This window comes from Triticum dicoccoides, chromosome 2B (genome assembly GCF_002162155.2).
Source record: "Triticum dicoccoides isolate Atlit2015 ecotype Zavitan chromosome 2B, WEW_v2.0, whole genome shotgun sequence".
NCBI classification, from domain to species: Eukaryota; Viridiplantae; Streptophyta; class Magnoliopsida; order Poales; family Poaceae; genus Triticum; species Triticum dicoccoides.
In genome coordinates this window covers 771,615,485-771,632,226 of record NC_041383.1, presented here as the reverse complement: position 1 = coordinate 771,632,226, position 16,742 = coordinate 771,615,485, and the positions used below count along the sequence as shown (strand labels likewise).

General features: G+C 47.1%; 1 protein-coding gene across 2 annotated transcripts in view; it reads left to right on the top strand.

Annotated features, from left to right (window-relative positions):
* Nucleotides 1–14,341: 14,341 nt before the first annotated feature.
* Nucleotides 14,342–16,742, top strand: part of LOC119366192 (histidine--tRNA ligase, chloroplastic/mitochondrial-like) — a 3,820-nt gene continuing 1,419 nt past the window's right edge. For both annotated transcript variants that reach the window (XM_037631885.1, XM_037631884.1), the window contains exons 1-7: nucleotides 14,342–14,833; nucleotides 15,048–15,177; nucleotides 15,263–15,355; nucleotides 15,503–15,577; nucleotides 16,065–16,182; nucleotides 16,381–16,523; nucleotides 16,608–16,736. In XM_037631885.1, coding sequence (XP_037487782.1) covers nucleotides 14,388–14,833; nucleotides 15,048–15,177; nucleotides 15,263–15,355; nucleotides 15,503–15,577; nucleotides 16,065–16,182; nucleotides 16,381–16,523; nucleotides 16,608–16,736 — 1,134 coding nt within the window. In that variant the 5' untranslated portion in view covers nucleotides 14,342–14,387. The remainder of the gene's footprint in view (nucleotides 14,834–15,047; nucleotides 15,178–15,262; nucleotides 15,356–15,502; nucleotides 15,578–16,064; nucleotides 16,183–16,380; nucleotides 16,524–16,607; nucleotides 16,737–16,742) is intronic.

Below are 16,742 nucleotides of genomic sequence, written 5' to 3'. Positions count from 1 at the left end.
CTCTCCTCCTCCTCGATCTCCCGACGCCGCGCGCCGTCGACTGCCCCCACCTTGCCGTCGCCGCCCCGCCCCAACACCGTCGCCGCCCCGCCCCGACCCGACGCCGTCGCCCTGCCGCATTGACGCCGTCGCCGCCCCGCGCCGCACCTCGCCGTCGCCGTCGACCTCGCCGTGAGCAACTTTTTATGATTTTTGTTAAAAAAATTTAGATTTTTTTGTAGTTTATAGAATTTTTTATTAGATCAGATGTGTAGTAATTTAGATATGTAGTTCATAGTATGTTAATTTAGATTGCGTAATTAATTTGTTCAAATTGTATTAGATTTTTTTTCTGTTAATAGATTTTTTTGGTGATATTATTGTTGAATATGCATGTTTGGTGATATTATTGTTAATAGATTATTTTGATGATATTTAGATTGTGTTAGTAAGTACTAGTTTATTTTTTTGGTAATATAATTAGTTAGAAAAATACTAGTTAGTTAGAAAAATACTAGTTTATTTTTAGTAAGTACTATTTTATTTTATTTATAGTAAGTGCTTCATATATAGTTGAACTAGCTAGTTGATTTAATAAACTAATTTATTTTACTATATATAGAAATAGTTTGTAGTAAGTGCTACTTTATTTATTTATAGTAAGTGCTACTTTGTTTTTAGTAAGTACTACTTTATTTATTTATAGTAAGTGCTTAGTAGTTGAACTAGATAGTTGATTTAATTAATAAAACTGCTTTATTTAACTATATATAGAAGTAGTTTGTAGTAAGTGCTACTTTATTTATTTATAGTAAGTGCTACTTTATTTATTTATAGTAAGTGCTACTTTGTTTTTGGTAAGTACTACTTTATTTATTTATAGTAAGTGCTTAGTAGTTGAACTAGATAGTTGATTTAATTAATAAAACTGCTTTATTTAACTATATATAGAAGTACGTAGTTCCCGCATCGACGTTGGCGATGCCTATCCCGCATCCTCATCGTCGTCGACTCGGCGGTGGAGGCCTGCTTGATCAGGGCCATGTTCGGGACTGGGCTCCGCCGGGCTGGTATTGGGAGGTGCTACCTTCTGGGGGACGTAGGTTGGTGAGGAGGCAGCCTGTTGTTGACCCGATCCTTGTTTGGTGGCGGTCGCGTGGGCCAGTGACGGTGCCGAGGCTTCCGAACACCGCGGAGGTGGTACGTCACCGTGTCAGCGAGGAGGACGAGCACGTCCGTCTCTACATGGTTGCGTTGGAGGGCAGGTTCGACAATACCTGACAGGTTCTTCAGGGATCTCAGTGGAGCTATGATCCTGTGATCGTTCCTTATCTTTGGATGTCCACCACCCACGACGATACCCGTCGGGCACTACGGTTCTAGCTATATTAATTAGCGATGCTATATGTATGATACTATTCGAGGAGTATTCGACGATGTACGGACACAAGAGATGATGTACTTTTGGTTATAATTGAATGCATGCTAATTTGAATACAACTTTATTTTATGATTTGGTTTTACTTATTGAATGCTCATATTGGAAAAGTACTCCTACTTTGAATGCTAAAATTGAAGAGCACTCTATGCAGAAATCTAGGAGCCCCCTCCATATCCATGCCGTCGTGGGGATAGCTTCTCCTTCATTCCTGTGTGCTAGACAATTTGTTGTAATAATGCACTCGGGAATGAAAGGAGGAGCTACGTACCATCACCGATAGTCAATCCGTGATTAATAATAATGATCTAATCTAGGTTTTTTAGTACATATATTTAATATTTGAATTATGAACTTAGGCCGGAAATGTCGTACTCGGACGATGAAAACCGCCCGGGGGAGTGCGACTGGTGCCACGACGACCGAGGTATGTGCGACAGGTTCATTGAGCTGGACGAAGATCGGCGCTTCAGCATTAAGCTCGAGGAGACCTTCGATGTTCATACGGTATGCAACGACAACAATAGTTTTTTTCATAATTAAGCACGACTTCAACTATTTTAACGTGTATTTTTTATTTTTTCCAATTCGACTAGCTTATCCCATGCTTTGCAAGACGCTATGTCTTGGAGAGGATGAGTTTTGAAGACCATGAAAGTATGGAAACCAAAACAATTATCCTAAGTACCCATAATGGTGTGGATTTTCAAGTAAAGCTGTATAATGCTCAGAGTGTAACCCATTTTGGTTGCAAAAACTGGGAAGCACTTTGCAAGATGTATGATTTTGATGAGGATATGCTTGTCACCATGGATCTTGGTGATCCTACAATCGCGCAAGAGAGACCGTCGATTTTCGTCCTTGTGGATACACCTCCAATTCTTCCCCCATGTGAGCTTAACATAGTTATTAAGTAATTTATATTGTTTATTTCAAAATAGTTGACAACTTATTTCCATTGACAGCTTATTTTCATTCTTCAAAGAATGTGCGGAAGATGGTAGACAGAACCTACTACACCGAAGGCTCCGAATTAACTTATCAGGAGAAAAATCATCTGGTCGCATTTTGTACTGATCTTGAGAATTACAATATCTACAATCAAACTCCTCAACATTATGGTCAATACGTGCCACTAGTGCACGTGTTGAACTACGGTAACTACCATGGAGATATCCTGGTAATATTTTTTACTATTACGACATCCGTGCATCTTTTTGCACACTTCTAAAACTAGTACATCATTGCTAACTACGAAGTTATTACTATGTTTTTCAACTGATAATCCCGAATGATTGTGTGCCTCATCTGATGTATACGCACGGTAGCCTTCATGTTTTGAACATACAACCAGGTCTTCCTACGAATCTGAACTGTCCATACCGTGTTTCTAAAAGAAGTGGAGACATGACAATCAAAGAATGGAAAAAATGTATGGACAGTCGTAAGGAGCTTCTTGGAAGCAAAAATCAGCGAAGGGCAAGAATTGGAGACAGGATGATCGCCATTCTTTATAATGGAGAGTCAGGGTCTATATTGTTTTATGCTATTTTACCTTAAGGGTGTTTAGGTCATGTCCATACTGATGATTATGTGCTAAGAACAATTATGTAGGGTTGGGTTCGATGACTATGAGGATGATGATCGTATGACTTATTATTAATAATGAGTAGAAGTTGTATGATGATGCATGATTAGTAGGACTTGTTATTATATATGATGATGTATGATGCGAGCATGCATGAGTTATTATATCAGCGGGTGAAATGAACATATATAGCAGCAGCGTTGGTAAACCAAGGACGAAGATATAAGAGAGGACACTTCTCTCTATTAGCTAGCTAATAACAACCTAAAAATAACCCCCAAACCCCCTAAAGCAGCCACTTTTCTAAAAAAAACATGGACTTTTGGTCCCGGTTGGTGCCACCAACCGGGACCAAAGGCCCCCTGACTGGTCTCGGCGCACAGGGCCACGTGGAGGCACATTGATCCCGGTTCGTGTTTGAACCGGGACTAATGAGTGGAGGTATTAGTAATGACCCATTAGTCTCGGTTCATGAGCCGGTACTAAAGGCCCTTACGAACCGGGACTATTAGATGTTTTTCTACTAGTGGATGGTCGTATCTAGGCAGTGAACGCCATGCGAGGAGTGGGGCGTGGCGGAGGCGGATTGCATGCAATCCAGTTCCCATGAGAGATGTGGCTGTGGCTTGTCCGGATCGAGTGGATCTGACCGATGAGGCAGCACATAGCGACGGAGTGAGGGAGGCGGAGGACGTGGTGAAGGGCGGCGGCGGGTCCTGCTCCCTCGGTGGAGCGAGGCATGATGCGGACGGCATGACAGGATGTCGAGGTCACGGCGACTCCTGCTCCCTCGTGGCGCGGCGGCGCGGCATGCCGCGGGCGGCACGAGGTCGGGGGCGCGGCGGCTCCTGCACCCTGGGTAGCACGGCGGCAGCAGGGAGGGACCGCGGAGATGGTGATTTACTTTTGGAAGTTTATCTCAGGGTGCGTGATTACAAGAGATGGTTATGTGATTATCTCAGGGTGGGTGATTTAGTTTTTTTTTGTGTGTGCCTCGCGTGATTATGGGGATGCGTTTGCAGACGCGAGATGTGAAATTTCCTTCGTGGCGGAGTACGGTCAGTCATGAGAAATTTCTAAGTGCACACGATAGAGGCATTAGATTAATGATGACTGTCAGATTAAAAATTGTGGGCCTAATCGTGTGGTGCTGATTGATTCGTGCGGGGTTGTGGGACTAATTGCAAGAAACATTGATGTTTTGTCTAGATGCATGCAAATTTTCATGATGAGATTACATTTGTAGAGGTTGGGGGAAAATGAAATTGATGTTCCAAAGAAAGTGTTTTTGGAAGCACTTTGGAGCATCAATATTTTTCACACCTCCACAAATGTAATTTCATCATGAAAGTTTGCATGCATGTAAAAAACATCAATATTTCTCGCTAGAAGAATTCAGATTTTTTGGATTTTTACCATTTTTTAAATTTTACTGTTCATTCGGGATCACTGGAGCTCAGTATCACATGAGTACTTTTGCACTCTTCCACTCTTCTCTCATAGCATCTACATCCGGCGCCCAAACTACCGATGGCAGACCTAGAGCTTGACCATGGGGGTGTCAACCTTATCACTCACAACAGAAATGCCAAGTACTACTCCCTCCGCTTCTAAATATTTGTCTTTTTGAAGATTTTACAGACTACATATGGATGTATATAGACATATTCTAGAGTGTAGATTCGCTCATTGCTTCCTATATAGTCTATACTGAAATCTTTAAAAGGATTTTATATTTAAGAATAGAGGGAGTAGAAAACTTTCGTTTCGCATTTTTGGAGGGGGTGCCCCTCATTGGATCCACCACCGTAAACCATCAGGTGGGCCTAACCTGTCAGTTTCGTTGTTTTGGCGCGCATATCAGACTATCAGTGCAATCTGTTATTCGCTACGCGCAAAGTTGGTGGCTCCCCGTGCCTTGCCTCAAATGTGATACTAAGAGCATCTATAATCGGACCCTCTACTTTCTTCCTAAATGTCCGAAACGTCCACCTGATCAGCGTTTGATAAAAAAAGAGTGACCCGGTTGGACCCCCTATTTTAGGACGTCGATAACTGCCACACGTGTGGCAGGAAAGGAGACGCACCACACGTCTTTAATGCAAATAGATTGCCATGTCATCGCATGTATGCATGCGAGAATCTTTTCAGATTTTTAGTTTTTAAAATGTTTTATCTCTTAAATGAAAAATCTGATTGAAGATCCGTTTTCACCATTAAATCCCTAGCGACGAGATCTTCAAAACTAGATCTCACATCGATATATTTCGACGAAATTTTTTTTGGGTTAAAAGTTGCCATGTCTATTGCACATGAATTGCCATGATATTTACACTAAAATTGCCATGATATGTTTCAACTATTTTTTTTACATTTAAAAGTAAATTTTAACATATTATAAAACAGAGAATTAAGAAACTAGACTTGCCATGCACCACAAACTAAAATTGCCATGATTCATGCACTTAAAATTGCCATGGTTCAATAATTTTTTTTTCATGGTCAAAGTACTGGAATTGCCATCATCAAAAAACTAAAATTGCCATGATCTACAAACTAAAATTGCCACATGGCAACTTTAGTTTATGCACTATGGCAACTATAGTGTAAACATCATGGTAACTTCTGGGCAAAAAAAATCGTCGAAACATATCAACATGGGGTCTAGTTTTAAAGATCTCGTCGAGACGGATTTAATGGTGAAAATGGAGTTTTAGTTCGCTTTTTTATTTAGGAGATAAAACTTTTTTAAGTCGAAAACCGAAAAAATTTCTGTTAATGTCATCTATTCATACGTGGCAAAATAAGTGGTGATGGAGGCATGTGGGCGATCTACACAGTGTGTGGGCGTTAGTTTTTCCACTATTTTATCCCTAAGTATTAGGGGTCCGGTCACGCTCGGGTAGCCCGCTGCATGCCCACACGGTTCCACCTGCAGCGACTTGGCCAGAAAACCGTGGCGGCAACGGCGCCATCAAGCCCGCGTCGGGGAGGAAAGCCGCCGGAGCTAGGCATGCTAGGGCCGGAGCTCGCCCGCGCCGCGCTGCCCATAGCTCGCGACGCTAGCCAGGGCCGCTGTGCCGCGCCGGGGCTCGCGCGAGCTGGGCCGCTATGCAGCCGCCACGTGCTGGCCGTCGTGCATGCGGGGAGGGCGTGCTGTGCCGCGCTGGTGCCACAGTTCAGCCGTCGTGCGCTACCGCCGCGTGCAGCCGGCTCTTGTGCCCCGCCGCACCGCGCTGGAGCACGACATGGCTGCCACGCCTGCGCCGCCTCGGAGCTCGTGCGTGTCGTGGCCATTGTGCTTGCGTTGGTCGCCGCGCACTGGCCATCGTGCTCGCAGCCGTGCCGTGCGTGCCGGCCGCCGTAGACTCGTGCTGGTTAGCAAGCTGCTAGCTGCAGCTGGCCGCACACATGCTTGCATGCTAGCTAGCCAGCCGCTGGCCGCCGATGCTCTCTGTGCTTCCGACGGGGTGGCGAGCCGCTGCGTGCGCTTGATGGCTGGCCGCCGCCGCGTGTTGGCGGGCCGCGCTGGGTGGCTGGCCGCGTGAGCTACAGTGTGTTCTTGACGTGATGTTGTTGCCGTGTGTGCTCTCCACTTGCTCGGTTGCTCCGACAGTGTCGCACACAGAGTGTTCGATGTTCGCATGTAGAAACAAAAGTGAAGATTCAAGGGTGTGGTAATTTTGCAGGAAAAATGCGGGGTCAAAACAGACGCACCCGACAGTGACCGGGCGCATCGGGGGATGTTTGAGGGGTCAAATTAGCTAAGTGCCACTGTAAATGCTCGAAGTTGTTACCCTATCCTCAAATGTGATGGTTTTGCGTAAATACCTCCAATCTGGTCGTTATGAATAAGCAGTGGAATTTTGTCTTTAATGTGAAGAAACTCTATAGTTAGTTCACATGACTTAAATTTCACAAGTACCAAGAACAAAACGAAGCTAGACAGAAGTGCACTGAATATTTTGCAAAAGCTAATTGAGTTAGAGCATCTCTAATAACCGCGCGGCAAATTTGTGCTTTTTAGCACACGCGCAATCGATATTCGGGCTTCAGCGGACGCGCAATAAGCGCGCGCGGCATATGGAGTTCAGCGCGCGGTCTGAATCGCCATCGCGCATTGTTTATTTGATGCGCCCGCTTTAGCGAGCCGCACACTCGAGCGCTTGTGTTGCACTCTCTTCGCCGCGCCACCATCGCCCCGCCCCCGCCGCCGCCGGCAAATTGACCCGATGGACGCCCACGCCGGCACCCCCCTCACCCCTTCCTACACCCGCGACCTCTCTGCCGCGGCCGCAAACCCTAGCGCGGGGAGCTTTGGCTTCGCCTCTGCCGGTGCTCCTCCAAGCACCGGTATCGTGGGCGGCCTTTTCATGCTGCCACAGATGACCTCGGCGGCGGGTGGCGGCGTGCCGACGCACGCCCTGAAGACACGTGCCCCCCTCTCGAAGCTCCCAAATGCGGCACGGGCGAAGAAGGGCAAGGTATCCGTGAAGAAGAACAAGGCAGCGGATGGCTCCGGATCCACTAAGCCGTCGAGGAAGAAGTTTACAGGGCGTGCGACGGACACAGTGGCTGCCGAAGCGCCTGCGAGCTCACTTGTTGAGCCGGCGGCCTACACGCACAAGGTGTTCGATGAAATGCCCCAAAGGTATAAAATTTCACCAACTTTTTGTTGTTGTTATTTTAATGCGTACATATAGATAGCTTATTTGCTTCGTTGTATATACTTTGTAGTTTCAATGATGAGGCATATATGTCAACTATGGGTATTGGCTCCAACAATTCTCATTGTTCTCAAATCAATGACATGCATTTCAATGACCATGAGTTCGAGGTGGACGAGGATGGTGAGGGCATCGTCGACGCACCGAAAAGAAGAGGAGGCAACTACACCAATGATGAAGATATCTTGCTATGCAATACTTGGTTGCAAGTGTCGAGGGATCCATCCGTTGAAGGTGATCAAAGTAGAGATGCATATTGGAACTGGATGAAGGAGCACTTTGATCTCACAACAAGAGTGCAATTGACCGCTCGGAACGGTCTCTTCGCTCCCGGTGGTCGAAAATCAACCGGGATTGTCAAAAGTGGGCGGCCGCACAAAAGGCTGTTGACAAGGTGAACCCAAGTGGCACTGATGATATAGATAGGGTAATTGTCATTTCATCCATGTTCATCATGCTCGTTCTTGGTGTTTGTAGTGCTAACTTGTTTTGTTTTTATGTAGCTCAATATTGCACAAAACTTGTTTAAAGGAGAGGAGAAGAAGAGCAAGAAAGGGAAGATCAAGAAAGGAAGAGGAAGATGAAGACGAGGATGATGCTTGATTATTGATGGGCCATTCGTTGGTGTGAACTTTTGTGTCATGATTGGTTCGGATTTTGAACTTGATTGGATAATGTTATGGGCATGAATTTGAACTTATGGGCATGCCCTTTTATGTCATGAACTTGTTTGGGTGATTTAAATTATGCCATGTCTTTTTTTTATGTTTAAAATATCATCTTGTGTCCAAAATACAACATATGGCAAGCGCCGGCTGCTCGCGCACGCTGCTTTCTAGCGCACCTGCTGAAGCTACTCGCGCGCGCGAAAATTTGTAGCGGCCGTTGGAGCAAGCGCTCCTTGCCGCGCCAAAACAAGCAATCGGCGCACTGCAAACGCTTTTTTAGCGCCCTGCGCATTGGGCGGCTGTTGGAGATGCTCTTATGCTCATAAATCTTGCAATAGCGATTTATACCTGTTTTTTCTGATTTGGTGTGGTTACAACGGACAAAACAACTTTGTGCTATAAATAAACAAGACGGTATGACCGACTCATCAATCAAGAAAATAAAACTCAAATGATAAGTGTCACACGTGTGGCACTAAGTAACACCGCCTGCTCCCGTCCTCCTCCCGAGTCGCCCCCGCGCGGCGGCTGGGAGGCCCCTAGATCACGTCGCCCCCGACTCCCCCTCTCGTCCTCCTCCTTCCTCGCCGCTGCCCGTGGGCACGACCAGGCAAAGCCTTGTCATCGCCGGCGGCAGCGGGGACTAGGTGCCCTCCCGCTCATGAGGAGCTGGCGCGGGCCGGCGCCCCCGGGCTGGAACGTGGTGTGCGGCCGGACGTCATGGCGGGGGCTGGCGGCGCTCCGGCGATCCCATACCCCATGGCAGGCGGCTTCAAGATCTGGGGCGCCACGGTCGCCACGGACGGTGGCGGCGTGACCAGATCGGCGGCGGCGTGGCCGGATCTGGGCCCAGGCGTGAGCTTGGTCTCCGGGGTCATGGTCGGCGCGATGGTGAGTGCGACACGTTGGCAGCTGGATGGATCTGCGGGATTCCATCCTTGTCTGGTCCTTAACAACTCGGGCAACTCCGGGGGAAACCCTGGATCTCCATGGGATCGAGCGATGGCGGTGCTTTTGCGTCGTAGTCCTTTTTCAGGGCATCGTTTTAGAGTTTGCTACGGTTGAAGGGACCAGAGAGGCCGGCGGCGTACGCCTGGTGGCACAACTGCCGATGAAAATCACGCCAACTACGGTCATGGCGGACGATGGCGGCGTTTTTGATGCCGTTTCCTTGTCGAGGCATCGTCGTTGCAGTTGGCGTCACCAGGCTCGGGATGCTCCGGGGGAAACCCTAGATCTGGGTCTCCCAGATCGGACGATGATGATGGCTTTCCCTCATGGGGACATCGTTTTGGAGCAAGTGATGGCTGGAGGTGACAAGAGGAGGTGCGGTGCTTCATCATATACATTGATGGTGTCGGATCTCGATGGCATGGCGCCCTGGAGATTAGCCGTCTGATGTGCGATGATGGACTCGCGCAGAAGGTCGACGATGTCTGGCGTCATGGTGGCGTCGGCAGCTAGACCGGGCACGGTACATGCAGCAGTTCAGCTCTGAAGATGGATTGGTGGCAGGTGGCTGCAGCGGCCTCATACCCGGCAGTCGTCCTGGTTGAGGAACACGCCGGACTGGTAGGTGCCCATACCCAGCAGGCGTCCTGATTGAGACCTCAGGTCTTAGATGTTAGGTTTGGCTGCGAGCTCTGTTTGGTATTAGGCCCAGACTATCAGCGCTCCTTCATCAACTGAATAGGAGTAGCGACAGATGTTGCTTAGACGGTGGCAGGTCCGGCGAAGGCACCAGGCAGCCAAGGCCAAGGCCAACGTGTCGGATAACATGGCTTGGCCCTGCAACAAAGCGAGGTTTTATCTGAGCCAGCGTGTCCATGTTTAACTAAGTTAGTTAATGATCATGGAAGGTTGATTTTGCTGTTAATATTTCGTTTAACTAAGTCAGCGTGTCCATGTTTTTGTTGTGGATAATCATGGAAGGTTGATTTTGCTGTTAATGAAGAGCCGGTTTGATATATAGGGTGGCATTGCACCAACAAAACATGGAGATCAGAGTGGCGCAGCGGAAGCGTGGTGGGCCCATAACCCACAGGTCCCAGGATCGAAACCTGGCTCTGATATTTTTTTATTTACTTTTTTGCCCTACAAGTCTGCTGCATCCGAAACATTCATCTCACCACCAGTCACGGTCCGGACTTGTCAGACACATTCGGGGCAGCTCGCCGCCGGCCAGGCCTCCACGGAGCTGCGCTGCCCCTCCCGCGCTTTCCACTCGGGCGCCGGGGCCTCTTCGTCGCAGCTGCCGAGCGCGGTCGGCATTGATTGCAACCCGCTGCTGGACGGCGGCGGCGGCCGGTTTCGCTGAGAGGCTGGTTGGTGCGCTCGCGCGCCGAGCTCGGTGCGCCTCGTCAGGGGAAGCACGGACGGTGTCAGCCTCTCCAGACTGCGCGCCGACCTCCGCTGGAGACGGCCAGCAATGCCAACCGCCCGCCTGTCCTCCATCTTCACCTCCTCCTTCAAGGCTCCTTCACGAGAGCGCCGAGCTCCCCTCGCCGCCTTGGCTGCTGCCACGGAGCGTGTGCGCGCCGGAACGCTAAGCCAGGAGGACGCGCACCACCTGTTCGACGAATTGCTGAGCCAAGCCGCCACCGTCCCAGTACGCGGGCTCAACAACTTTCTTGCTGCGCTAGCTCGTGCACCGCCCGGACTGCTGTACCGAGGCGCTGGTGCACGGGTGGTGTCGCCCACGTGCTGTACCTATTCCATCCTCATGGACTGCTGCTGCCGTGCAGGCCGCCCGGACTTGGTGCTTGCCTTCTTCGGCCGCCTCCTCAGGTTGGGGCTGCGCTTTGAGGAGGTCATCCCCTTCAACAACCTCCTCAAGGGGCTCTGCCAGGCCAAGCGTTCAAATGAGGCTTTGGACATGCTGCTCCACCGGATGCCCGAACTGGACTGTGCGCCTGATGTCTTCTCGTTCAACATAGTAATCAACGGCTGCTTTAAAGAAGGTGAAGTAGACAAAGCGTGCAATCTCTTCCATGAGATGCCCCAACTGGGAGTTCAACCTGATGTGGTGACCTACACCTCAATCATGGACGCACTAAGCAAGTCCGGAGCAATGGACAAGGCAGAAGTGCTCCTTCGGCAAATGGTTGATCAAGGAATTGAACCCAATATCAGGACATATAGCTGTCTGATCCATGGATATTCTACTTTTGGTCAGTGGAAGGAGGCACTTAGGGTATTCAAAGAAATGGCAAGTCTTGGTGTTGTACCAGACGTTGTCACGTTGAGCTCATTAATCGATTCCCTTTGCAGGCACAGAAGGACAAAGCAAGCTAGAGAAATTTTTGACTCTATGGCTGCAAAGGGCCTGAAACCTAATATCGTCTCCTACTCTACTATGCTTAATGGGTATGTCAAAGAAGGATCCTTCGAGGATATGACTGATCTCTTCAATTCGATGGTACGGAATGGTATTGTACCTAACCACCATATTTTCAACATACTGATCAATGCATATGCTAAACGTGGACTGATGGATGAGGCTATGCACATGTTCGAAGTAATGAGGCAACAAGGAGTAAACCCAGATGTATTTGGCTATCAAATCATAATGGATTCACTTTGTAAAATGGGTAAGATGGATGCTGCTCTGGACAAATTTAATCAGATGGTCAATCAAGGAGTTTCACCTAACAAAGCTGTTTACCAATGCCTGGTTCTGGGTTCTTGCTCTCATGGTGATTTTGTGAAAGCCAAGGAATTGATTTCTGAAGCGGTTAATAGAGGTCTGTGTTCTAACAGTGTGTTCTTCTATCCTGTAATAAACGACCTTTGCAAAGAAGGAAAGGTAAAGGAGGCACAGGATATGTTTGACTTCATCCTAGGTATTGGTCAGCGGCCTGATGTGATTATGTACACTTCACTGATGGATGGATATTGCCTTGTTGGCAAGGTGGACAAAGCACTGAGTGTACTCGATGCTATGAAATTTGCTGGCCTTCAACCTGATGATGTTGTATATGGTACACTTCTTAATGGCTACTGTAAAATTGGAAGGATCGCCGATGGATTGAGTCTTTTCAGGGAAATGTCACTCAGCGGGGTTAAGCCCACTACTATTATGTACAACATTATACTTGATGGGCTGTTTTGCTCTGGGAGAACAGTTCCTGCAAAGGAAAAATTCCATAAGATGAATGAAAGTGGCATACCGGTGGGCGTTGGAACATACAACATAGTTCTTAGTGGACTTTGTAAAAATAATTGCACTGATGAAGCAATAGAGCTGTTCAAGAAATTACGTGCTGTGAACGTGAAGATTAATGTCATAACACTCACTACCATGATTTCTGCAATGTTTAAAACTAGGAGAATTGAAGAAGTCAAGGATTTGTTTGCTACTATATCAGCCATTGGGTTGGTGCCTTCTGTTGTGACTTACAGTATAATGATGACAAATTTCATAAAAGAAGGGCTGCTTGCAGATGCTGATGATATGTTTTCAGCAATGGAGAAGGCTGGCTGTGCTCACAACTCCAGACTGCTAAATCAAGTGGTCAGGGTATTTCTGAAGAATGGTGAAGTTGTAAAGGCTGTGACTTATCTTGCCAAACTTGATGCAAAACAGCTGTCAGTTGAAGCTTCGACGGTTTCGTTGATAGTATCTCTCTTCTCAAGGAAAGGGAAATTAAGGGAGCATGTAAAATTGCTTCCGGTAAAGTACCAGCCTCCTGAGATGTTGGACTGACAATTGATACAGTATTACTTGGTACTTCGTACAAAAAAGCAAGGTGGTATTCACTCATAGCTGACAGAATGCCATTGCCCCCACATGCCCTTTTTGAAAATGTAGATAAATCATCCATTCTGTTGTTGCCTGATGTTTGATGTCACGTTCTAAATGAAATAACAAGCCTGTGGCCTGAGAGTCATATGAGCTTCCCTTTTTTGTGGGATGAAGAAGGCGCAACTCTGATCTGGAAAGTTTGGATATGTCACACATTTAGGCCTATTCAGTGTATCCAAATTTGTGACAAAGTACTTGGCTGCCTACCTCTGGGAATACCCAAACTCGTTGTTTACGCATTTATGCAATATGAAGGCTTGAGCAAGGAGTGCAACAGAAACACGATATAAAATAGTTTGTTTAACAACTCTGATATTTTCCAGTAATGCCTCTCTCAACAGTAGTGCTAATTTTTTTGGGAAAGCGTTAAGTGCACTGTATTCATGGGCTGCATATCCGATGTTACTTGAGGGCTATTAAGCATGTTTTGTGCTCCTCCCAGACTGTAAGAATTCACTGCAATCTCTCCAGTAAGAGATATTTACCTTAATTCATCGTATGTGTTTTCCTTTTTCTGCTCCAGCTAGAGCTATCAAGGGGAAGATGAACAGAGCATCAAGGATCAGTGTTGTACTGCTGTTGGGGTCTCATCTCTGAAACATTTACATTAATTCATTATCTATGTTTTTTTTCTGCTTGATGAGTGCGGAGTTAGAAGAGCAGCAAGGGAAATGAGATGCTTGCTCGTCCACGCCGGCGGCGACTTTTTTTGCATTGACTGACGACCTCGGAAATCCAATTTAGGAAAACTTAAGTATTTTGATCTGTGCAAAAAAAAGAAAAACAAGTCGAACGACAAATGTTACCTCCAAATGTTAACATCTATTTTTATTTTTTCACCGACGATGCACTTTTCATGTGAAAATTGTCAAGCAAGCTTGTTACACTAACAAGAACATCTACCAAAAAATCAGAATTTTAAAATTTTATTTACTATTTATTTTAAATTAACCGTTTTCATTAGGAGCATATATGCAAGCCAAAATGGCCCTCCCGACCCTGACGACCTTCTTCCTCTTCCTTGTGAACTGAACTGGACCGGGTCGAGTCGGGCCTGGCCTTTAATGAATGAAATGGGCCGGAGAAGCGGGCCCAGAGGAAGGATGGAAGTTATCTCATCTTCGGCGAGGCGAGGCAGAGCAGAGCTCCTCCCCCCTTTCCCTCCCCTCTTCGGCGACGGCGGATGGCCTCCGCGTCGTCGGCGGCGGCGTCGCTCCGCCTCCTCCGCCGCCCTATCGGCCTCACCCCCCTTCGCCCCGGCCGCCGCCTCCTCTGCGTCGCCTCCCCCACGGCCGCGCTGGCCACCGACGGCGACTCCTCCCCTGCTTCTTCTGCTTCCATGGCGCAGCCGACAGTGGTGGATGTGAACCCGCCGCGCGGCACCAGGGACTTCCCGCCGGAGGAGATGCGGCTCCGCTCCTGGCTCTTCGACAACTTCAGGGAGGTGTCCCGCTCCATGGCCTTCGAGGAGGTGGACTTCCCCGTGCTCGAGTCCGAGGCGCTCTTCATCCGCAAGGCCGGGGAGGAGATCACGCAGCAGCTCTACAACTTCGAGGACAAGGGCGGCCGCCGCGTCGTGCTCAGGCCAGAGATCACGCCTTCCCTCGCGCGCCTTGTCATCAAGCAAGGGTATGTATGCATCTACTCCCATGTCTAATTGTCTATGTATGATACATGAAGGCTGGATTGGATGCCAATCTCAATTCATTCAACCATTAGATTTGATTGATTTTGCACAACCTAGCATGGTAGATACCAATCTCACTTAATTCAGTTTGTACCAATTGACGCCTAGTAATTGCATTTCTTCATCTTCTTCTTGTGAATGTCTCTCTTTCTCTAGAAAGTCAGTCTCCCTCCCACTCAAGTGGTTCACCATAGGACAATGCTGGCGATACGAGCGTATGACAAGGGGAAGGCGCCGCGAGCATTATCAGTGGAACATGGACATTTTTGGTATGCCTAAAGTCCGGGTATGTATGTATCTATGCCCATTCTGATTCACCTTGTCCTGTATGATTCACACTGACTTCACTTCTCCACCTTGTTCAAATTCAGGCTGAGGCTGAGCTCATTCAAGCCATCGTTCTCTTGTTCGAGCGTCTTGGGATTACATCTTCTGATGTGGGGATCAGACTGTCCAGCCGAAAGGTAGCCTTTCACTTCACTATTTGCCCTCTAATTACAAGTAAACAAATCATTTTGTTCCCTTCCATTCGATGGCATATATGTCCCATGCATGGGTTTTTTAGGACCAGTCTCTCTGTGTTGTGCCTCACTGTTCTCTCTTCTCTCCAGGTTCTACAGGCCGTGTTGGATATGTACTCCGTACCACAACACTTGTTTACTCAAGTTTGTGTTATTGTTGACAAGGTACATCCAAATCCTGCTTCCACCTTCCGATTTGTTGTATCATGACGCCTTCATGCACATCCTACTTTGTTTTAAGCCCAACTTTATCAGCCATGGCATTCTGAATAACGGTATAGTTTGGAAGTTTGCTCCTAAACTGCTTTTGTTCGTATGCTGATGTTAAAAAGGTTCATGTTCACCTCTTTCCACTGCTCATTAAAAAGAACATAGTAAGATCTTTATGTTCTTATTTATTTCTATGCACTTTCTTCTTAGCTATGCTTGTTTCTCAATTTGTGATTAAAATCCGTTCTCATCTAACCCTCTATATTGTAAATAACTAGTAAAATAGTCATTACAAAACCACAATCCTGTTGTCTAATGATTTTAAAGTTAACCATATCATAGTTGTTTCTGTGTTGCATATTTACTCTGTTCATAACTACTAGATGAATTTGCATGCACTATGTAATTGTTTATTGCATCATGAATTTACAATATTGTGCAGCTGGGGAAACTGAGTAGGGAAGAAATTGAGAAGGAATTGATTTCAACTGGGCTGTCATCTGAAGCAGTACAGGGCATCATTGAAGTGCTCTCTCTCAAGTCACTGTCCAAACTTGAAGGTCTGTTACTGGCTTTAGCATTCGACATGTTCTTAAACTGTTGGGCTGTACTGTGGTACCTTCGTGTTAAACTTCTTGTTGATACTGTCCAAACTCGTTTTCTTATGGCATCCATATTTGTGCAACTTTTTGGAAAAAGAAATCGAAGTCGACCCTTTTATCCAGAAAAGGGTCGCTCATTTTGATATTCCCATGCAGAGGTGCTAGGCTCAGGTGTTGAAGCCGTTGCTGACTTGAAGAAGCTCTTCTCGCTTGCTGAGCAATATGGTTATGCTGATTGGATCTGTTTCGATGCATCTGTTGTTCGTGGCCTTGCATACTACACAGGGATTGTTTTTGAGGTCCTAATCAAGTGCCATTCCATCTTTATTTTTTTTGTCACCAACTCTTATTTCATGCCGAACTCTCTTGATCCATGTTTTCAGGCTTTTGATAGGGAAGGGGAACTGAGAGCGATTTGTGGTGGGGGGAGGTATGACAGGCTACTGTCAACATTTGGAACTGAAGATGTACCAGCCTGTGGCTTTGGATTTGGAGATGCTGTCATAGTGGAGGTATGA